The sequence below is a fragment of the Prunus dulcis genome, chromosome 5 (assembly GCF_902201215.1).
Source record: "Prunus dulcis chromosome 5, ALMONDv2, whole genome shotgun sequence".
In the NCBI taxonomy this organism is placed as follows: domain Eukaryota; kingdom Viridiplantae; phylum Streptophyta; class Magnoliopsida; order Rosales; family Rosaceae; genus Prunus; species Prunus dulcis.
In genome coordinates, this window is record NC_047654.1 from 8,098,263 (window position 1) to 8,121,995 (window position 23,733).

Genomic DNA, 23,733 nt, shown 5'->3' on the forward strand with positions numbered 1-23,733 from the left:
CGATTTCATATAGATAGATAAGAACATAGATATCTATCGATGTTGATATTGGTTGACATGGGTATGTTCCTAATTTTAATAAATAAATAAATAAATAATAATATACAAATAATGCCAGAAATATTTACGTAGCCGATCTAGCTAACGTCCACCAAACTTTTAGATATTGACCAAAACTATTTGGCACTTGTGATATTATTCATCTTTTCCTAGAAAGTCTTATCTGAATCATTAAAACCATTTCTGCCTGAAATTCCTGTCGTTTTCTTCTGGATATATAGCACTTATCTGAAAATTTTAGATATTGACCAAAACTATTTGGCTCTTGCATGCACAAACACGTGGTCTAAATTACAACCACTGCATTGAGTCAATTGTACGCTGGATATTCACTAGCACTACACAGTGTCCTTCCCTTCTCCCTTTATTTCTTCACACAAAACTCAAAAACCAATTTGAAGCTCGCCATGAATTCGTTCAAAACTAGTACCAGAAATGATGAGAGTTGGCTTCTTCTCTCCACTTTCTCAGCCATTTTCGCAACCATCTGGTGTGCATGGCTGTGCAAAAAAAAGTCCCGCAACAAAATCCCACCTTTGCCCCCAGGCCCATTGGGAATGCCCTTACTCGGTAACCTTCTTTCTCTCGATCCAGAACTCCACTCCTACTTCGCCGGCCTGGCCCACACCTATGGCCCAATCTTCAAGCTCCGCCTCGGCGGCATGACCTGCGTCGTCATCAACTCCCCTTCCTCCGCCCGCGAGGTCCTCAAAGACCGTGACGTTACCTTCGCCAACCGTGACGTCCCCGTAGCGGCCCGGATTGCCTTCTACGGAGGAGCCGACGTCTTGTGGAGCCCACACGGGCCGGAATGGCGAATGCTGAGAAAGGTCTGCGTGCTGAAGATGCTCGGCGGCACCGCGCTAGACTCGTTCCAATCGATCCGCCAAAACAAGGTCCGAAAGACGGTCGGGTACTTGTACAGTCGGGCCGGGTCGCCCGTAAACGTGGGCGAGCAGATCTTCCTGACGTCGCTTAACGTCATCTCTAACATGATATGTGGCGGCTGCATCGCGGCAGAGGACGGGGAGGAGAGGGCCGGGCTCGGGGCGGAGTTTCGAAAAGTAGTGTAGGAGATGATGGGGCTCATAAGTCGGCCCAATGTTTCGGATTTTTTTCCGGGTTTGGGTCGGTTCGATTTGCAGGGTATAAAGAAGCAGATGGAGGGGCTGTTGCGGAGGTTTGATGGGATATTTGAGCAGATGATTGATCAACGGCTGAAGATGGAGGAGGAAGGCGCGAAAGAGAGTCAAGATTTTTTGACTTTTTTGTTGAAATTGAAAGAGGAGGGAGGAGAATCCAAGACGCCTCTGACCATGACTCACATCAAAGCTCTGCTCATGGTATGTGAACTACTATTCTTCAAAACTTGATTTACATACAAAAGCTAAATGCCCAGATGATGCAATTCAAACCTTTGATTTTGCTTTTGGAATTTTCGTTCAATCCAAACACTTGCATGTTGTTCATAACCTTCCATACTGAACCAATCTGTATTGGGAAAAAATAGCAAAATTTTTAGAATTCAAATATACCTATATTCCTCTTAATCACCAAAAACAAATATAGCTATATTCCTAAACCTTTAAAAAATAAAAATAAAAAACAAAGGTTTTTAACTTCAGGCCATCCCCAATGGGGCCTTAAATGGGGCTGTACCATTTTGAGCCTAAAAAATATAGAGTTTAAATGCAAAAACGCATCCCAACAATAATTCTATAGTGAGGATCTTGTATATGACCCTTAGGCGATGTATTCTCTCTTAATCGTTGAATCAATGGATCAGACTAATCAATTTGATTCAACGACTAACTATTTTGATCCAATAATTAAAGAATAGGGCATCACCTAAAGGCCATATAATAGACCATCACTATAGAATGACTTGCATCCCCAATTGAAAAGTTTTCGGGCCCTATATCATAAAACTCCCCGAAACTAGTTCTAAATCCGTGGAATAGTCTAGGAGTAAAACTTCCCTGGCACAGGGATGCCATGTAAGTATCCCCAACCAATCAGTTCTCGACAGGTGTCAACCATACTAATGAAAAAAAAAAACTTTGGACCCAAATTAATGAACCTCACTAATCTAGATAATGAACCCCATTAATCTAGATACATTGAGAACTCTAAGTATTCCAAATACATGAAATTTATTAAAAGCCAAACTATTTCAAATTCATGGATCTTATTAGAGCATCTCCAAGGAAAATGTTAGATAAAAAACATCAAATTTGTATTTGACGGCCTGTATGGCAATTTGACATTATGGACAACTTCTTATTCCACCTGAATTGTTAAATAAAATTATTATTTTATTAAAGAATAAATGAAAAACAATGAAAATATGGTAAGAGAAAAGCATATGTAAGCCTAAAAACATCACTTTTATACACAGTAGGTGGGGCCCATTCATTAAAAAGCTCTCGATAATTGAAATAGCGTCTTTACACGTCGGATATAGCACTTCAGGTGGATATGAGTGAGCCACCTTTTCTAGCCGTTTAGCACTCTACTTGGCTTTTGACAGCTCGGGTGGAGATGCTCTTAAAAGCCAAAATAATGAGATAAGTGCTTTCTATTCCAATGCTTAACCTTAATGTTTCCTTATCTGCATCACTTAGACTACTCATAATGATTCGCTTCATATTGAATTTGATATGACTTAATGACCAAATAGACCTAGACGAGCTATTTCATAACGGATAACAACGTATAAATGATAGCATATAATAGTTTTTAGAGCTTTTCCGTATGATTTTTCAATTTTGAGAAAATTTTAACCTTTTAAATTGTTAGACATGTTTAAAATTTTCAATGAGTTTCCAAAACTTTCCAAAAATATTCCAAAATATATAAGTTCCGAAATTTTCGTATAATTCCAAAAATTCCGAGTTTTCTGAATTGGAATGGATGTCGAAATTCTGAAATTTTCGTATTATTCCAACCCTGCACCAGACCCAACCCCTTACCATGCACACGCCTCCCTTTATTGCCTCTCTTTCTCTCTCTCTCTCTCTCTCTCTCTCTCTCTCTCTCTCTCTCTCTCTCTAAAACTGAAAGGTCTCCTAAACCGATGCAAGCACATGCAACATATCTTAAGCACTGAAATTCAATTACCATCAACACCCATCTCTCACATCAAGCTTTTACAGATTTGATGACAATCTGAAAATTAGTAGTCAACAAATAAGTGAGATCTTCAAAAGGGAGAAATATAACTAGGTCTTGGGGTAGCCATCAAAAGGGTGAGAATGAAGGATTCAAATATGGTTAAGTTGTTGAACTGCGTGAGAAGAGGGAGAGAGAGAGAGAGAGAGAGAGGGAGGGGGCGGTAGGAGACTGGGTCGAGGTGGGCTGTTCCATCTTTTTCATGATCTTTTATTTTTTAAATTTTATTTCAAAGGGTTATAGTTGGGTTTTTTGTCCAACTGTAAAACAAAGTTTTAATTGTTTTTAAAAATGACAGATGGCAAATTTTAAATAGGAGTATCACCGGCTGACGTGGTGATACAGTACTATTCTATAATTTCTGGTAAGACATATAAGGATTGATACATAAAATAACTTTTTATTTGATTGATAATCATATAAAGCAGAAAATATTTTGGCCATTTGCATCAAGCTCAAACATCCTTTTTGCATGCGTGCTCCTCCAGAACCACACACTATAATAAGAGGTAAAAAATGATTGGCAGCATATACTCGACCAAACTTGTGATTGTTAGTTTTCCCAATTTCTCATCCAGATTAACTTAACTTTTTGAGAAAAATATTAGGTTGTCATTTATTTATTTATTTATAGCTTTGATTTGTAGTTTAGTTTTAAGGGGTGTATTCAATTGGGATTTGAAAAGATTATTTTGGGATAATTATTAGTTTTCCTTTGAAGTATCAAAGAAATAAAATAAAGTTTTTAAGGATTATAGTGGGAATATTTTAAAAGTGACTTGGTGTAGTGAGCAACTTTGATAACAAATCCAAGCTTCCTTTCAGTGCCACAACAAAGGGGGAAGGTATAGTTTAAAAACACAATAATGGTATCATGAGTAATTGAGTGTCCATAACAAATTTTAGGGTACTAGAATTAGGATGTGTCCATAACAAATTTTAGGGTACGAGAATCTTACAGTACCAAATTTTAGACAAATTAATGTGATCATTTAGTTCAATTCACAATCTCCTGGAATCTTAGGGTACCAAATAGTTTAGCAAAATAACGTGCCTTGTGGAGTGTAAGCATATATATATATTTTTCTCTTATTTCATATGAATTGTAAACAGACTATCACATTAACATGATGTTTAACAATATGATTGAGGGCAGGATATGATGCTTGGTGGGACTGACACAACCTCCAACACAGCTGAGTTTGCATTTGCGGAAACCATGACCAAACCGGCGGTGATGGGAAAAGCCAAGAGAGAATTGGACGACGTAGTTGGCAAAGACAGCATTGTACAAGAAACTCATATTTCCAAATTACCATACTTACAAGCTGTGATGAAAGAAACTCTACGCCTGCACCCAGTCGCGCCACTTTTACCCCCTCACTGCCCAAGTGAAACATGCACAGTGGGAGGTTACACCATTCCAAAGGGTTCTAGGGTTCTTGTTAATGCATGGACTATTCATAGGGACCCTTCTAACTGGGAAGATCCATTGGATTTTGATCCAGACAGGTTCTTGCATGGCAAATGGGACTATAGTGGACGTGACTTCAACTATTTACCATTTGGGTCAGGCAGAAGAATATGTGTTGGGGGCAGGAATGGCTGAGAGGATGGTGGTATATACACTTGCTACACTCTTGCATTCCTTTGACTGGAAATTGCCACAGGGGGAGGAGCTGGATCTTTCAGAGAAGTTTGGGATTGTGATGAAGAAGAAGATACCTCTGGTTCTCATCCCAACTCCAAGGCTATCGGATCCAGCACTATATGAGTAGCCTACAATATTTCAAGATGTTGATGCTTTTGATAATTGAAGTTGTACTTCAACTACGGTTTATATCAAGCTAACAATTTGAACTTGATCAACAATTAAGATTAGCAACTTGACCGTCTAACATCGAGAACTAATTCAAATGTTATTTCCTCTCTCGAAAATTCATGTATAGCATTGGTAATGGAAAACCTCAAGGGCTATGAGCTTCTACACATTACATACAGACAAGATAAAACACTCGAACCTGTTGATGTTAAGAATACTTAGATTATGAGAAAATGAGAGAATACTCTCTGTGTTCAATTTCAATTCTCAACAACTGCCTTGAGAAGTCTGAGAATAGTATTTAAAGAATTAATTTCTCATCCGTACAATGAACTTATTAATGCCACCAATCCCAATGCTTCATGAACTATAATACCTCCATGAGAATCTTCACATTTTAATTAAATTCTCTTTAGTTGGGCTGCTACAGGCACGTGGCAATCGTAAAATGTGGCCTCGCTATAAAGAAACAGATTTATATGGGCAGGGAATGAGATCCAGCAGTTCAAAGAATCAAGACACCGCCATAAATCGAATAAATAAATAATAATATACAAATAATGCCACAAAAATTTATGTAGCCGATCTAGCTAACGTCCACCGAACTTTTAGATATTGACCAAAACTATTTGGCACTTGTGATTATTATTCATCTTTTCCTAGAGTTCTTATCTGAATAATTAAAACCATTTCTGCCTGAAATTCCTACCGTTTTCTTCTGGATATATAGCACTTATCTGAAAATTTTAACCATTATTTTATCCGGTGGAGTTCAAAATAAAAACAAAAAGTTCCTATATATATATATATATATATATACATAATAAAAGATTAAATAATGCAACACTCACAATGCAAGAACTCAAGGCCTTGCTCACGGTGCCTACTATATCCATTTCGTTTTTTTCTTTTTCCTTTGTTTTTTTGGGTTGAGACAAGATCCATATCTCATTTATGCTTTCAGGTAGTTTAGTTTTATGGCCAACTACAGTAAATTCCTCAATCTATAGGGTCATTCACAAGTTTATACCCGATTTTGGGGACATCTATGGGTACATACTCAACGTCACAGAAAACCTACGTATTGCCCCCTCCGTTAGCAAGTCCGTCAGGAAATCTGTTATGTGCCTACGTGGCGTCTAGCCTTCTGTAATTCAGGAAATCTGTTAAGGGCATTTTCGACATCTCACGTCCCTGGGTTTCGCACCCAAAACAACATGTGGCATTATGTAATTCAAAACAAAAAAACCCCCGAATCATGTTCCAGAAGCTCATCGTCCATAACCCCCCCCACCGAAATCGATTCCCCCCAAAATCGAAATTGATTGCACAAATTGAAACCTAATCCCCATTTTGCATCGATCGAAAGCGCAAAGAAGGCTGGGTTGCTGTAATTCGAGATGTCGTGGGGTATTCGTCCTCGTGGTTGTCGTGCTCCTCGTTACTGTGAGTTGAAGGCAGTTTTAACTTTTCTTGCTTTTTGGTTTCCTCGCAAAGGGTTAAGATGCATGCGGTTTGATTTTGTCTAAACCTTTCAGTTGCTTTGAAGTGTGCTTGATAGTGATATTTGTGGTCCATGGTCCATTTCTGTCGTTGTGTTGCTGGAAAGGCATTAAAAAAAAGCACTTTTTTTTTTCAAACCAAACTGCTTTCGATTCGAGACAATACTTAGTGGTCCAAAACCTCTGCATTTGTTTATGTCCTTGTCTAGTCACCAATTAAATATTGAACAATTGTGTATTGATAGGTTTGACTGTTATGTGGCTTTGTAGGCGAAGATGATAAGTTTACTATTCGAATGAACCATGGGGGTTCTTTATGTGACAACCTGTATGTAAATGGGACTCTGGATTTCATTGATTTTTGCGATAAGGACCAAATGTCTATGTTTGAAATTGGTCTGATGCTTAAAGACTTAGGCTATGATGGTATAGTGTTATATCACTATGAGCTTCCCAACTCTGCTTCTGTAGAGAAGTTTATGTCTGATGAAGATGTTATGAAAATGTGTGAATGTGTGCCAGGAGTAAGGGAGATAGATATATTTTTGACACAATTGGCTAATGAACCTTATACCTTTTTAAACAAACACAAAGAGATCGAGCTGCAAAGGGTGGAAGGTTCTGGGGTACAAAAATAGAGGTCAGTCGTGATTGAGGATATAGGATGTGCTGATTCTATTCCTCTTGTTCCTTATAAGACAAAGAGCAATATTGAGCAGCCAACGAATGCAAAGGGTAAAACAGTGAAGATAGTGGAGCAAGAACCAGTGGAGGATGTTGGGGATTTTTTAGAACCTGACGCACCAAAGAATGCAAAAGGTAAAACAGTGGCTGAGGCAGCAAAGAAGGTAAAGGCTGCAAGGTCTTCAAAGGATAAGGAAGTGGCTGAACCTGAGCTACCAAAGAGTGTAAGGGCTACAAGGTCTTCAAAGGGTAAAGAAGTGGCTAAACCTGAGGCACCAAAGAGGGCAAGGGCTACAAGGTCTTCAAAGGGTAAATGTGTGGCAATGGCAAGTGCAACAGAACGGGAAGATAGTGATGCATCCTTATCAGATGCATCTACTTTTATTGACAGTGAGTATGGGGGGGAAACATTGAAGAGATAGTTGAGGAAACCATATTTTTGCAACATTGGATTGCAGACCATGCCCTAGTTAAAGATACTTTTCAGCCTCTTGAAGATGAAGAGATAAATGAGGGTGAATGTGGTGCTGTTAATGAAAGTGGTGTTGTTAATGAAGGCGGTGTTGTTAATGAGGGTGAAGGTCCAAGTGGGGACCAACCTTTACATGCTGGTCCAAGTGGGGACCATCCTTCACAAGCTGGTCCAAGTGGGGACCACCCTTCACAGACTGGTCAAAATGAAGACCAACCTTCACAGACTGGTCAAAATAGGGAGCAGCTTTCTCGGACTACGAATTTTCACCACACAGATCTTGAAGACACCGATTGGAAGAGGGGATCAAGTAGTGGAGGATGAGTTAAGAAGTGTTCATTCAGATGAAGATGATGAAACAGTTGCAAGGGGGAAAAAATTCAAACACTACAACCATGAAACAGACAAACAAAACCCTGTTTTTGATACTGGAATGATATTCAGTGACTGCAAGGTTTTCAGAGAAGCTGTTCATGAATATTGCTTGTTGAATGGGAAAGAGGTCACTTTCACCAGGAATGAAAAGTATAAGCTGAAGGCAGTTTGTAAAGTAGTGAGCTGTCCATGGCAGATTTATGTGGCTTGAAAAAACCCTACAGATCGAAGCTTGGTGGTGAAATACTAAATCTCAATCACAATTGTGTCAGAGTATTTGAAAACACACAAGCCTCAAGTAAATGGTTGACAGAGAAGTTCCTGCCTAGGATTCAGTCAAATCTTACCATGCCTCCACAGTCTATAGTGAATACAGCATCTTCTGAGTTTAAATTAGGTATATCTAGGATGAAAGCTTACAGGGCAAAGGCAGACGCACTTCGAATGATCAGTTGCTGAGCAATATGCCATGCTCTGGGATTATTGCCATGAGCTGGAAGACAAAAACCCTGGCTCCACAACAAAGATGCAGTGTGAGTTTGTTGATGGTGAAACTGTTTTCAAGCATTTGTACATTTGTTTAGAACCATTAAAGAGATGGTTTAAGATGAACTGTAGGTGTTTTATTGGGTTAGATGCCTACCATTTAAAAGGGGTTTACAGTGAACAGTTGCTTACAGCAGTTGGGATCGATCCCAATAACGAGACTTGGGTGCTAGCATATGCTGTGGTTGAGATGGAAACAAGGGAGTCATGGACATGGTTCATTGATTTGTTGGCCAAGGATGTGGACATTGTTAATTTCCATGGATGAGCCTTTATATCTGACAAGCAAAAAGGACTACCTGGTGCATTTGAAGACATTGTGCCTAATACTGAGACAAGATTCTGTGTGAGGCACCTTTGGGATAACTTCAACAAAACGTATAAAGGTAAAGTATTGAGGGATCAGTTATGGACATGTGCTAGAGCTACTAATGTGCCTTGTTTTAAGTATCAAATGGAAGTAATGAAGACCTTAGATAGCAATGCATGGGAGTGGCTTGCTGAGAAGCCACCAACACAATGGAGTAAGTCTCATTTCAAAACACATATTAAGTGTGATATACTGCAGAATAACTTGTGTGAAAGCTTCAATAATATTATCAAGACAGCAAGGAACATGCCAATTATCACAATGCTAGAGATGATTAGGTGCGTGTTTATGAGAAGGATCCAGTGGAGGAGGGACAAGATGAGCAGTTGGCCTCATCAAATATGCAAGAACATTTTTGACCATGTGCAACAGAAAAAGTTAGAAGCATGTAATTGTACTGTGCAGTGGTCTGGTGGTCCTAAATATCAACTGGATGCAGGAAGAGGTGACCAATATGTGGTGGATTTGGATAATCACACTTGTTCTTGCAGAAAGTGGGACTTGTCAGGCATTCCTTGTGCTCATGGAATTATTGCCATACATTACAAAGGAGGTAAAGCTGTGGAGGATTATGTGCATTCATACTATAGCAAGGACAGTTACATGGCCCTCTATAACAATCTCATTATGCCAATTAATGGATCACAGCTATGAGAGAAGACCAACCAGACAGCAATAAAGCCATCAGCCTACACTAGACAACCTGGAAGACCTAGAGAGGTGAGGATAAAAGGAGCTGAAGAGAGAATAGATAAGACTGGGAAAAAATGGTTGGGAAGACAAGGAATGCAAATGAGGTGTAGTATTTGTGGCTTAACTGTCCATAACAAAACCACTCACCATCGAAATCTACCTCAAAATGAAAAACCCTTTCAAGGGGTAAAGGAAGACCAAGAAAAATATCTAATCAAGACCCTGCAGTTGCTGCTGTGAGTGCCTATTTTTATTGCTAGGCTATTGATGAAATGTTATGCTGTTTCTTCTTTGAAATGGAAAAGCAATTTCATTGTTTTATTGTTTGAAGCTGAAAGTGTATTTTATCTGTAGGATGAAGCAAAAGTAGCTGCAAGAGTTAGGAGAAAGCTTGCATATGCAAGGGCAAAGGCTGCGGCTGCTGCAAAGAAGGCTGCACTAAATGCTTCCCAGCCAAATGCAGCTGAAACTGCTTGAATAGGATTGAGAGCATCCAAGAGACAGAGAACATAGGCTCTTAGTTCTTAGTTCTTAGTTTATACAAATTCCATTTTGTTTTGAACTAGTACAACTTCTGGTTTTGTGATGTGGCCTGATAAGTTTACTTTTGGTAGCTGTTTTATTGTATTCCAGATTAGGTGCTCATGTTCATTTTGTAAATTTGAGCTGCAAATGTTGGAAAAGTATGTATGTATTTTGAACTCAAAATATAATGGAATTTGCCTTCAAGCAATTGTTCAATTGGAAATTCCCTAACAATTGTGCATACATAAACAGTCTGCATTTCCAAATTGCCTCACAATTGTTCATACATAAACATCTTTCATACAACTTCACATGGGAAATTACAAGAAACAGACCTTTCATACACAAAGCACTTTGATTTTCCAAAATGTCCCACAAATGGCCACAAAAAACATCACCCAACTCTTCTAAGATATAGACCCTAAAATGTAAGTGCTAATTTCACATTCTTGGAAGATCCAGAGTCTCTCCATTCTAGTACTAGCATTCCCAACAACACAATCAAAAAAATCCAAGAACCTTGAACACTTGCTCGTAGAAATCTTTGTGCTTTCAAGGTAGCTCCAACCTCTTTTTTCAATTTTCGGTTTTCCTCTTCTTCCTTATGCAATCATTTCAATAGTCCAGATATCACAATCTTGGACCTTTCGCATACCTATGGATCATACCCTTCAAAGAATGCACAACCTCTTCTTACCCCATAATCGGCGCAGCCCCAAAATCTTCTCCCAGTGTTGTTGTCAGTCCACGACGTCGTCAGACAACATTGATTGCCGCAGTGACAAATGGGCTGGCCCACTTCGCATCTTTGATTTGCAGACATCATCAACCTCGTCTACATCGTCGTCTTTGTCTTCTTTGAATTGGAACCTGGGCATCCACTTCTATCGATTTGGGGGCTAGGTCTGAGTGGGGGCTTAGATATGGAACTCGATTTGGGGGTTTTCTATTTTTCTTTTTTGAATTAAAATAAACCACGTGTTGTTTTGGGCGTGAAACCCAGGGACTTGATCTGCCGAAAATGCCCTTAAAAAATTGTCCAACTAGACGCCACGTAGGCACATAATAGATTTCTTGACGAACTCGCTAACGGAGGGGGCAATATGTAGGTTTTCTGTGACGTTGAGTATGTACCCATAAATGTCCCTAAAATCGGGTATGAACACGTAAATTACCCTATAGGTTGGGGGGTTTACTGTAGTTTACCCTTAGTTTTATATTGAGGGAAACATTGTAGGGTGCAAAACAACAATTCGAACCGTTCATTCAAAGATTATCCTTGCAAGAAATTAGTAAAATTGAAAACCATTACGACATCTAATTGTTTGTGATCAACAAAATAGTTGATTCCAGTGGTTCGAGAAAACACTAAAACTGCAACCATCAATTGAGTAGTCATATGATATCAAATTCAAGTGATTTTTTGCAGAGATGATATTTGAAGGAATAGTTAAAAACTGTACGGATCGAATTATAAAAATACAATATAGATGAGCCCCACAAGGGTGTCCCTCAAATAGGAATCTCTCCGCTGAAACTCTATGTATATACAAATACCAAATACGTGATCAAAATTTCAAGTATATTGGACCTTTTTTTCGTCATATTATTCACTTTCAAGAAAAATGTGGTACTAGAATAAATGTTTTGACATTCATGAATCATATATATTCAATTTATTAGGGTGACTAACAAGCTTGTCGTGTAATTGTGTAATTCTCATTACTAAAATTGAAAGAAGTTCTAAATTTGAATTCCCCTCTTTCATTACTAAGTTGTTTTGAATTGTTTATAGGACGTTATCGTAAGTGGAAGTGACACCACCACAACAACAATGGAATGGGTGATGACTGAGCTGATGCAAAAATCCAGAAGAAATGAGAAAAGTTCAAGAAGAATTAATAGAAATTGTGGGGTTGAACAACTTGGTGGAAGAGTTTCATTTGCCCAAATTACATTACTTAGATGCTGTCATCAAGGAGACATCCGGGTTGTCAAAATTGGAGCTCTACCCTTAGATTAGTTAGTGTTCATGTCTCCATAAACGTGTGAGTGCATATTGTTGTAAGAAAAATAAATGAAGAAAGTATGGAAACTGAAATAAATTTGTGTTATGTGTTTCATCTCATTTCACAAGTGAGATCTTGTTGCACTCGTTCTTGATTTCTTCTGTCAATTAAATTTTACAGTTCATATTGTAATTACTTTGAATTTGGATTATACATTCATATTACTATTCATGTAATTAAATTACTAGCAATAATGCATTCCAGTAAGTAAGCACCAAAACGACAAATATATATAATCATTGCTCAATGATTAATGGAAAAGTTGATCACTATCTTGCCAATTTCCTTAAATCACGTGGTTTTCTTTTAGTCAACATGTTCTAAATATTACAATTAAATAAAGAGTTAGTTGATTGCATTGCAATTTGCAACCGTGCTTTAGGTTTGCATGCAAAAACACGTGGTCTAAATTAAAACAACCGCATTGGTAGCCGCCATTGAGTGTACACTGGATATTCACTAGCAACACACTGAGTCCTTCCCTTTCTCCCTTTATTTTATATATTGGTAGGCCCCATTGAGTCAATTGTACGCTGCACCACACAGAGTCCTCCCCTTCTTCCTTTATTTCTTCACACAAAACTCAAATCCCAATTTGAAGCTTACCATGAATTGGTTCAAAACTAGTACCACAAATGATGAGAGTTGGCTTCTTCTCTACACTCTCTCAGCCATTTTCGCAAGCATCTGGTGTGTATGGCTGTGCATGAAAAAGTCCCGCAACAGAATCTCACCATTGCCCCCAGGCCCATTGGGCATGCCCTTGCTCGGTAACCTTCTCTCTCTCGACCCAGAACTAAACTCCTACTTCACCAGCCTGGCCCACACCTATGGCCCAATCTTCAAGCTCCGCCTCGGTACCATGACCTGCGTCGTCATCAACTCCCCTTCCTCCGCCCGCGAGGTCCTCAAAGACAGTGACGTCACCTTCGCCAACCGTGACGTTCCCGTAGCGGCCCGGATCGCCTTCTACGGAGGGGCCGACGTCTTGTGGAGCCCGCACGGGCCGGAGTGGCGGATGCTGAGAAAGGCCTGCGTGCTGAAGATGCTCGGCGGCGCCGCGCTGGACTCGTTCCAATCGATCCGCCAAAACCAGGTCCGAAAGATGGTCGGTTACTTGTACGGTAGGGCCGGGTCGCCCGTAAACGTGGGGGAGCAGATCTTCCTGACGTCGCTTAACGTCATCTCTAACATGATATGTGGCGGCTGCATCGCGGCGGTGGACGGGGAGGAGAGGGCCGGGCTCGGGGCGGAGTTTCGGAAAGTGGTGTCGGAGATGACGGGGCTCATAGGTCGGCCCAATGTTTCGGATTTTTTTCCGGGTTTGGGTCGGTTCGATTTGCAGGGTATAAAGAAGCAGATGGAGGGGCTGGTGCGGAGGTTTGATGGGATATTTGAGCAGATGATTGATCAACGGCTGAGGATGGAGGAGGAAGGCGCGAAAGAGAGTCAAGATTTTTTGACTTTTTTGTTGAAATTGAAAGAGGAGGGAGGAGATTCCAAGACGCCTCTGACCATGACTCACATCAAAGCTCTGCTCATGGTATGTGAACATTCTTCAAAACTTAATTTACATACAAAAGCTAAATGCCCAGATGATGCAATTCAAACCTTTGATTTTGCTTTTGGAATTTTCGTTCAATCCAAACACTTGCACGTTGTTCATAATCATAACCTTCCATACTGAACCAATCTGTATTGGGGAAAAATAGCAAAATGGGGCCTTAAATGGGGCTGTGCCATTTTGGGCCTAAAAAATATAGAGCTCAAATGCCTAAAAGGCATCCCAACAAGAATTTTATAGTGAGGACCTTATATATGATCCTTAGGTGAAGCCTTATATTTTAATCGTTAGATCAGGCAAATCAATTTGATCCAACAAGTAACCAATGTGATCCAACAGTTAAGAAATAAGGTCGCACCTAAGAGCCATATATTAGGCTCTCACTATAGAATGACTTGCATCCCCAATTGAAGAGTTTTTGATCCCTATATCATAGAACTCGTCGAAACTAGTTCTAAATCCGTGGACTAGTATAGGAAAAATACTTCCCTACCACAGGGATGCCATGTAAGTATCCCGAACTAATCAATTCTCAATAGCTATCAACCATCTGACGGTTTGGACTCAAATTAATCAACCTTACTAATCTAGATAATGAACCCCATCAATCTAAATACATTGAGAACTCTAAGTATTCCAAATACATGAAATTTATTAAAAGCCAAACTATTCCAAATTCATGGATCTTATTAGAGCATCTCCAAGGGAAATGTCAAATAAAAAACATCAAATTTGTATTTCACGGCCTATATGGCAATTTAACATTATGGACAACTTCTTATTCCACCCGAACTGTTAAATAAAATTATTATTTTACTAAAGAATATATGAAAAACAATGAAAATATGGTAAGAGAAAAGCATATGGAAGCTTGAAAACGTCACTTTTATACACAGCAGGCAAGGCCCATTCATTAAAAAGCTATCGATAATTGAAATAACGTCTTTGTTTCTTGCTGTCAAAATTGCCGCTAGTTCACAAGACGTTATTTACACGTCGGATATAGCACTTCGGGTGGATATGAGTGAGTCACCTTTTCTAGCCGTTTAGCATTCCACTTGGCTTTTGACAGCTCGGGTGGAGATGCTCTTAAAAGCCAAAATAATGAGATAAGTGATTTCTATCCCAATGCTTAACTTTAAGGGTAAATTACTCAAATGGTTCTCAAATTTATACTTGATTTACATTTTGGTCCCTCAACTAAATTATTTGATCAAATGGTCCATCAACTCTATTTTTTGGAATGGAATTGGAATCCCTAATTCCAGCCCTGCACCCGACCCAACCCCTTACCATGCACTGCCTCCCTTTACTGCCTCTCTCTCTCTCTCTCTCTCTCTAAAACTGAAAGGTCTCTTGAACCCCAAGGAAGCACACACCCATCTCTCACATCAAGCTTTTACAGATTTGATGACAATTTGAAAATTTGTAGTCAACAAATGAGTGAGACCTTCAAAGAGGAGAAGGGGTGAGAATGAAGGATTCAGATATGGTTAAGTTGTTGTACTGCGTGAGAAGGAGGAGAGAGAGGGAGGGGACGATGACCAAGGGAGGGAGGGGGCGGTAGGAGACTGGGTCGAGGTGGGCGGTTACAACTTTTTCATGATCTTTTAGTTTTTAAATTTTATTTCAAAGGGTTATAATTGGGTTTTTATGTCCAGCTGTAATAAAGTTTTAATTGTTTTTCAAAATGATACATGGCAAATAGTCTAGCAAAATAACGTGCCTTGTAAAGCCAAAGCATATATATATATATATATATATATATATATATATATATATATCTTTCTCTTGTTTCATGTGAAATGTAAACAAACTATCACATTAACATGATGGTTAACAATATGACTGAGGACAGGATATGATGCTTGGTGGGACTGAAACAACCGCCGACACAGTTGAGTTTGCACTCGCTGAAACCATGAACAAACTAGCGGTGATGGGAAAAGCCAAGGGAGAATTGGACGATGTAGTTGGCAAAGGCAACATTGTACAAGAAACTCATATTTCCAAATTACCATACTTACAAGCTGTGATGAAAGAAACTCTGCGCCTGCACCCAGTCGCGCCACTTTTAATCCCTCACTGCCCAAGTGAAACATGCACAGTGGGAGGCTACACCATTCCAAAGGGTTCTAGGGTTCTTGTTAATGCATGGGCTATTCATAGAGACCCTTCTAACTGGGAAGACCCATTGGATTTTGATCCAGACAGGTTCTTGCATGGCAAATGGGACTATAGTGGACGTGACTTCAACTATTTACCATTCGGGTCAGGCAGAAGAATATGTGCTGGGACAGCAATGGCTGAGAGGATGGTGGTATATACACTTGCTACACTCTTGCATTCCTTTGACTGGAAATTGCCACAGGGGGAGGAGTTGGATCTTTCAGAGAAGTTTGGGATTGTGATGAAGAAGAAGATACCTCTGGTTCTCATCCCAACTCCAAGGCTATCGGATCCAGCACTCTATGAGTAGCCTACAATATTTCAAGATGTTAATGCTTTTGATGACTGAAGTTGTACTTAAACTACAGTTTATATGAACTTGATCAATAATTAAGATTATCAACTTGACCGTCTAACATCGAGAACTAATTCAAATGTTATTTTCTCTCTCGAAAATTCATGTATAGCGTTGGTAATGGAAAACCTCAAGGCCTATGAACTTTCTATACATACCGAAGAATTACTGATTCCGATGATAAATGAGCACGTGTGATGTAACAGTACTTGCGCAAGGGTGTTGGGAAACATGAACCACCAACCATCAAGCTACGTATAACCGAAACTAAGCACAAAAGATAAGATAAAACACTTAAATATGTTGATGTTAAGAATACTTAGATTATGAGAAAAGGAGAGAATGCTCTCTTTGTGTTCAATTTCAATTCTCAACAACTGCCTTGAGAAGTCTGAGAATAGTATTTAAAGACTTAATCTCTCTCATTCCATACATTGAACTTATTAATGCCAACGATCCCAATGCTTCATAAACGGTAATACCTCCTTATATATATGCATCAACATAAGAGCATCTCCAAATTTTAGCCAAATGTTTTTTTTTTTTAAATCACAAATGGTCCTTGAGGTTTGCACATAACTTTTTTTGTGACACTAATGGTCCTTAACGTTACCCTCTACACATCAAAATGGTCCCTGCCATTAGCTTCCGTCAAATTTTCTTTTAAATTGCTGACGTGGCATATTGTGTGGATGTAACATCCCACATCGACCAACGGAGAGGGGTGATGTGCCTTATATGTACATGCCCGCCTCCATCTAGCACGAGGCCTTTTGGGAGCTCACTGGCTTCGAAGTCATGGGAACTTCGAAGTTAAGCGAGTTGGGGGCTAGAGCAACCCTAGAATGGGTGACCCACTGGGAAGTTGCTCGTGAGCTCCTAGAAACAAAACCGTGAGGGCAGAAAGGGGGGGCCCAAAGCGGACAATATCGTGCTACGGCGAAGCCGATCACGAGATGTAACAATTTGGTATCAGAGCCACTCTGCTGTATGGTGCGAGTGTGCCGACGAGGACTTCAGACCCCTTAGGGGGGTGGATTGTAACATCCCACATCGACCAACGGAGAGGAAGTAATGCGCTTTATATGTACATGACCGCCTTAATCTAGCACGAGGCCTTTTGGGAGCTCAGACCCACTGGGAAGTTGCTCGTGAGCTCTTAGAAACAAAACTGTGAGGGCAGAGAGAGGGGCCCAAAATATACAATATCGTGCTACGGCGGAGCCGATCATGGGATATGATAGTGGAGCCCACACATCCAAAGGCACATGGCTTTAAATAAAATAAAATAAATTTTAAAACTTAAAATCCCTTTAAAAAACACTTTTAAAATATTTAAATTTTCTTAAGAAAAAAAAAACAGTAGCTAGCCATTAAATTTTTAAAAAATGTATTTTAAGTTTTAAAATGAAATAAAATATATTTTATTTCATTTTAAGCCACGTGGCTCAATCCATTGGATGTGTGGGCTCCACACATATGCCACTTCAGCAATTTAACAGAAAATTTGACGAAAGTTAACGACACGGACCATTTTGATGTGTAGAGGGTAACATTAAGGATCATTAGTGTCACAAAAAAAATGTTAGGGACGAAATGTAATAATTTTGCAAACCTTATGGACCATTTGTGATAAAAAAATATTTAGCCAAATTTTAGATAAAATAGATAGAAAGCTATTATAGCTAACCACTTAAAAGATGTTTCCTCCTGCAATGTTCTCTATTTTAACTAATTTGAAATATTTTATTATTATTTTCTCTTTCTCTCTCTTGCAAATCAAATATATTAAAAAGGAAAGTAAAAATCCAACCTCACCAACCTCCCAAATGTCTCTATCTCTCTTACTCTTTTTTTTTTTCTCTCTCTTCCTCTCTCTCTCTCTCATCCTTGCTAGATGTAGAAAGCCAAAAATTGGTTCTCTAAAATAAAAAGCCAAGTAATAAGTCTGTTGGAAGAAGAATTTTTCCTCTTTTTAGCCATGGTAACTAAGGATGAGATAGTAAAGGACTCTACTCTAAATCCGAGTGTATTTTATTTGATTTAGCATTTTTAAAATGGAGGCATATCATTTCATGTCGATCCTGTCAGTTGGGCTGTTACAGGCACGTGGCAATCGTAAATGTGGCCTCGCTATAAAGAAACAGATTTATATGGGCAGGGAATGAGATCCAGGCCAAGACCTCTCTGCAGTTCAAAGAATCAAGACACCGCCATAAATCGAAAAATAAATAAATAATAATATACAAATAATGCCAGAAATATTTATGTAGCCGATCTAGCTAACGTCCACCGAACTTTTACATATTGACCAAAACTATTTGGCACTTGTGATTATTATTCATCTTTTCCTAGAAAGTCTTATCTGAATCATTAAAACCATTTCTGCCGGAAATTCCTGCCCTTTTCTTCTGGATATATAGCACTTATCTGAAAAATTTAACCATTATTTTATCCGGTGGAGTTCAAAATAAAAACAAAAAGTTCCTATATATATACATGTGTGTGTGTTGGTACCTTTCATTTAGAAAAAAACCAATTAAAATGTTGAAGACAATGTGGTCACCATTTTGGGATGTTGTTGCTAGCGTTGAGAAAGATGAAGCAATCTTCATCTTTCCCACCCTTTTAGCCCTACTGTTTACTCTCTTCTGGTTCCTGTTGCCTTGGAAAAAGTCGAGGAAACCAACCCCTCCAATGCCACCAGGCCCCTGTGGCCTTCCCCTGCTAGGGTACCTTCCCTTTCTAGGCCCCAACCTTCACCACGACTTCACAAAGTTGGCAAAAACCTACGGCCCTATTTACAGACTTAAACTTGGTAGAAAACTATGCTTTGTGATCACATCACCAACTCTTGTCAAACAAGTTGTTCGTGACCACGACACCATATTTTCCAACCGTGATTCCACCGTTGCTGCACAGGTTGCATCATACGGTGGCATTGACATAGCGTTTGGAACGTATGGGCCGGATTGGAGGCGGTTGCGCAAGGTGTTCGTTAGCCAAATGCTGAGCAATGCCAACATTGATGCTTGCTATGCTCTGAGGAAAGAAGAGGTTCACAAGTCTCTGAATTATATTTATGGCAGAGCTGGCAGCGCAGTTGATTTGGGGGAGGTGGCATTTATGACCAGCATCAACACACTCAAGCGCATGATATGGGGCGGGACGCTGCAGGAAGAGAAGGGAGCAACTGATATTGGGGTTGAGTTTCGGAAGGTGGTGACAGAAATTATGGGGTTGCTTGCAAAGCCGAACGTTTCAGACTTTTTTCCCGTGCTTGCTAGGTTTGATATACAAGGGATTAGGAGGCAACAACAGAAGGCTATTTCTGTCACTGAAAAGATCTTCACTTCTGCCATAGAAATCCAGATGAGTATGCCTCCAGCCGAAAATGAGGGGCTTCAACAAAAACATGGAAGGAAGGACTTGTTGCAGTTCCTCTTGGAGCATAATAAAGATAGTGCAACACCGCTTACAATGCAAGAACTCTTGGCCTTGCTCACGGTACGTGTACAAGATCCATAGATCTTTTTCTTTTTTTCGGTGGAGACAAGATCCATTTCTTTTTCTTCTTTTGGTAGAGACAAGATCCATAACCCAGTTCGTGCTTCCGGGTTCACAATAATGTTATTTTAATAGTATATTTAGTTAAATTCCTTCAAATTCATTTTTTCTCACCTAAATCCCATCTCTTTATTTTTCTTTGAATAAAATTCTTTTTTATATAAATAAAACTCGATAATTAGGATCTAACTCAACAAGTATAAGATCTGATTTATTGTAATTTTTTTATTTCTAAGATACCCTAAATTAAGCCATTATTGTATTTTATATATTAATGGAGGAATTAATATATAAATACTTTTTAATGAGTGCTGTTATTTTCACCTATCTATCTTATTTTCTGACTCACCTTATCTTCAAAATTTTAAAGACAAATTTACCCTTTGCAAAATGATTTTTAAGGACAAAGTTAAAACTCTCTCTGTATATTAATGCTTGACACATCATTCAAATTCAATCTAAGGGTTAAAAAAATGACACATCGCCACTTTTACTTAAGGAAAATAAAACAAAGGGAATCTAATGTCCCACTTCTTTCTTCAGAAAGGTGAACAGAAACCACCCAAACTCTGAAACTCAAATATCCATTTTTATTGTCTAGTTTCATGCCATATTGAAGTCCAATCCCTTTTCTTTTCCTTCCGGACTATAACTTAGAATCTTTAGTTTTTTTCTACTTGGCTAATTTGTTTTCAAGTCAGACCTAATATGCTTCCTTCTTCCAAAAACAATAGAACCTTCAACCATATCTAGGCGTCAGAACTCAAAAGACAAAAAGGAATTCTTGATTGAGAGAAATAATTGAAAATAAGATAAAATTAATAGTTTATTTTGAATATCAGAGAGAGACAGAGAGAGACACAGAGAGAGAGAGAGAAGCATAGGAACCATTCATGATCATGGGAATCAAAATACAATGGGGTTCTATTTGGGTTTTGAGGGTTTATATTTTTTAAAGAAGAGGTTTGATTTGATGATCAACCCAGTAAATTCAATATATTTTAGTGTTTTTTTTCCTTTGTTCTTTGTGCAACTTGCAAAGCAAAATGAAGTTGCAAACGATTTTTGGGATTTCTTTATATATATTTATTTATTTTGTAATGTTTCTTAGAAAATGTTCTGGGAATCTTCATGCGGAGTTGGGTGGTGGAAGTGTTGTCCGTGCAAAATGGGTATATTATTGTAGTTATATTAAAGATCGGTAAAAAAATAATAATTTACCTATTCCGTATTGGATATGTACAAGATAGGTACATCCGGTTTTCGGTGTCGCCCTTACCCTTGGGCTTTCTAATTTTTTTTTTTGGGATAATAGTTTACTTATCATTTGTCATTGATAATATATTTTAATGTGTTTTTTTTGGTTGAAATTCTAGAAATTTTTTTTTTTTTTTTGGGGTTGAAATTTGAGGGATTGTATACTGATAGAAATTTTAAGGATTTCTTATTGGTCAAAATTTTCGGGAATAGAGGGAATGCCCAATAATAAAAAATGGAGTAATTGATATGCTATAAATATATGTAAGAGTATTATGACCTTTTATATCTCAGTTTGAATTTGAGTTATTTCAAAAGTGATGGGTTTATGTCTAGGAAATTTTAAAAAATAGAAGTTGTAGAGGCCTATATTAGACCAGACCTTATTTTAACTTATCTTGTCAAACTAGGAACTATATATAAATTCAATACACTTAAAGCATCTTATATTGTGAGACTGTAAATTTGTATATACACTACTTAAAATATATTATATTGTAAATTTGAATTATATATACGTTCAACAAGATCAAACTTTTTTCAGAGTGACTAACCAATTAGTAATTTCCAAAATAAGAAGAGGAGTCAAATTCGCATCCTGTTCCTTGGTTAATAAAAAAAAATTTGATTATCTTGTATTGGCTACATAATGTATATGTGCATTCCTATATATTGAGTTGCTCTAAATTGTTTAATATATAGGACGTTATGGTGGGAGGAACTGACACCACAACAACAACAGTGGAATGGGTGATGACTGAACTGATGCAAAATCCGGATGAATTGAGAGAAGTTCAAAAAGAACTAACAGAGATTGTGGGGTTGAACATCTTGGTTGAAGAGTTTCATTTGCCCAAATTACATTACTTAGATGCTGTCATCAAGGAGACCTTCAGATTGCACCCAGCTTTGCCCCTGCTACTTCCACGTTTGCCAACTCAATCTACCACCATTGGAGGCTACAACATACCCAAGGGTTCAAGTGTTTTTCTGAACATCTGGGCCAATCAAAGAGACCCAAGTGTCTGGAACAGTCCCTTGGAATTTAGGCCCAAGAGGTTCCTAAACGACCAAAGCAAGTTTGATTACAAGGGCAATAGGTTTGAGTATCTTCCATTTGGGTCTGGCAGAAGAATATGTGCAGGGCTGCCCTTGGCAGAGAGGACGCTAATTTATGTGCTGGCTTCATTCTTGCATTCGTTTGAGTGGAGGTTGCCCTATGGAACAAATCTTGATCTTTCAGAGAGGTTTGGGGTTGTGACAAGAAAAATGACTCCATTAGTTGCCATTCCAACACCCAGGTTATCTAAACTGGAGCTCTATGCTTAGATTAAGGTTCCTGTCCCCCTAAAGGTGTGTGTTGTAAGAAAAATAAGTGGAGAAAGTAAGGAAATAGAAATTTTAATTAAAAATTTGCGTTATGTGGTTCATCTTTTTTTTTTTTTTTTTTTTGGGTCAGGAAGATCAAATCTTCGATAGAAACACATGGGAAGGCTAAGACATACAAAAGCCAGAGCAACCGAGTAAGGAAGCTTAAAGGAAACAAACTAATAGGTGATATCACATGAACAAGAACAACGGGATTGTCCCAGATGGAGATATCAACAGATAAACAAAAGAAAAAATCACAACTAAATGCAATAAAGCACCGCACAACAACGAATTGAAACCAAAAAAGTTACAGAAAAAATAGAACCACACCACAGATCTACCACAAAAACCAGTAACTCTCAAAGCAGTCCAAAGGCACAAGAATAAGAACCAAGGAGCAGGAAGGAGGTGGTGCAGGCACCCGAGCCAGAGCGTTGTCGCGGCTCTACACACCTTCCAAGGGGCACGCGATAGATCGCGTTTTGGGTTGGCTGTTGTATCCATGTGGTGAATCCGGATCGAAAGGGAAGTGGGTGAATCTAGGTGTTGACCATCAACAACCCTAGAAATCACAACTTCACCGGAATCGTAGACACCGACGCACCAAGAGGAGATCAACAATCGAAAAGACGACGACCAAAGGATAGCTCTGAGAAGAATAGAATGGTGGAGATATGAGGGATCTAATCAGATAGGAGGCATGAAGCCTCGTAAACGAGCAAGGTAAGCTCGAACACATCACCCGCCCTCAACCAAGGTGAGAGCTTCATATCCAGCAAAATGGGGACACCAAATGTCCTAGAGAAGACCTCGAAAGACCAACGAAAACACAACAGCGGGTGAGAGGAGAGGGAGGGGGGCGGTTGGTGGGCCAGGGGCGGAAACACAGTAGCGGAAACTGTTGAAGTGAGCTATCCTAATTAAGGAGGTGATTTACTTTTTCATTTTATTTAGTTGACACATTCTTATATAATTAAAAGATATTCTCCTAATTGTTTACTGTATCTATTTCCTTATAAAGTATTCATGTAAACTTCTATATATACCTCATTATGGAAAAGAATACATTTAACCTAAAGTATTCAAACCATATTCATATTTTAGCATGGTATCAGAGCAATCGATCCTAGGTTGTCTCTAAACCCTCAAATTCAAACCCAA

At 38.8% G+C, this 23,733-nt stretch overlaps 2 protein-coding genes and 1 pseudogene across 2 annotated transcripts; all 3 read left to right on the plus strand.

Moving 5' to 3' along the window:
• Positions 1-467: 467 nt before the first annotated feature.
• Positions 468-5,114, plus strand: LOC117628948 (annotated as a pseudogene).
• Positions 5,115-12,842: 7,728 nt separating this feature from the next.
• On the plus strand, positions 12,843-16,332 carry LOC117628202 (flavonoid 3'-monooxygenase CYP75B137-like). The gene is made up of 2 exons (XM_034360593.1): positions 12,843-13,832; positions 15,712-16,332. Exons 1-2 carry the CDS (start codon positions 12,897-12,899, stop codon positions 16,330-16,332), a joined length of 1,557 nt encoding a protein of 518 aa, XP_034216484.1. The 5' UTR covers positions 12,843-12,896.
• Positions 16,333-18,906: 2,574 nt separating this feature from the next.
• On the plus strand, positions 18,907-22,629 carry LOC117628019 (geraniol 8-hydroxylase-like). The gene is made up of 2 exons (XM_034360364.1): positions 18,907-19,884; positions 21,904-22,629. Exons 1-2 carry the CDS (start codon positions 18,922-18,924, stop codon positions 22,528-22,530), a joined length of 1,590 nt encoding a protein of 529 aa, XP_034216255.1. The 5' UTR covers positions 18,907-18,921; the 3' UTR covers positions 22,531-22,629.
• The last annotated feature ends 1,104 nt before the right edge of the window (positions 22,630-23,733 follow it).

Excerpts from the sequence above, each read along its gene's own strand:
- LOC117628202 (XM_034360593.1), top strand. The coding sequence starts at position 12,897 with ATGAATTGGTTCAAAACTAGTACCACAAATGATGAGAGTTGGCTTCTT. Across the intron at positions 13,833-15,711 it reads ACATCAAAGCTCTGCTCATG|GATATGATGCTTGGTGGGAC; the intron begins GTATGTGAACAT and ends GACTGAGGACAG.
- LOC117628019 (XM_034360364.1), top strand. The coding sequence starts at position 18,922 with ATGTTGAAGACAATGTGGTCACCATTTTGGGATGTTGTTGCTAGCGTT. Across the intron at positions 19,885-21,903 it reads AACTCTTGGCCTTGCTCACG|GACGTTATGGTGGGAGGAAC; the intron begins GTACGTGTACAA and ends TTTAATATATAG.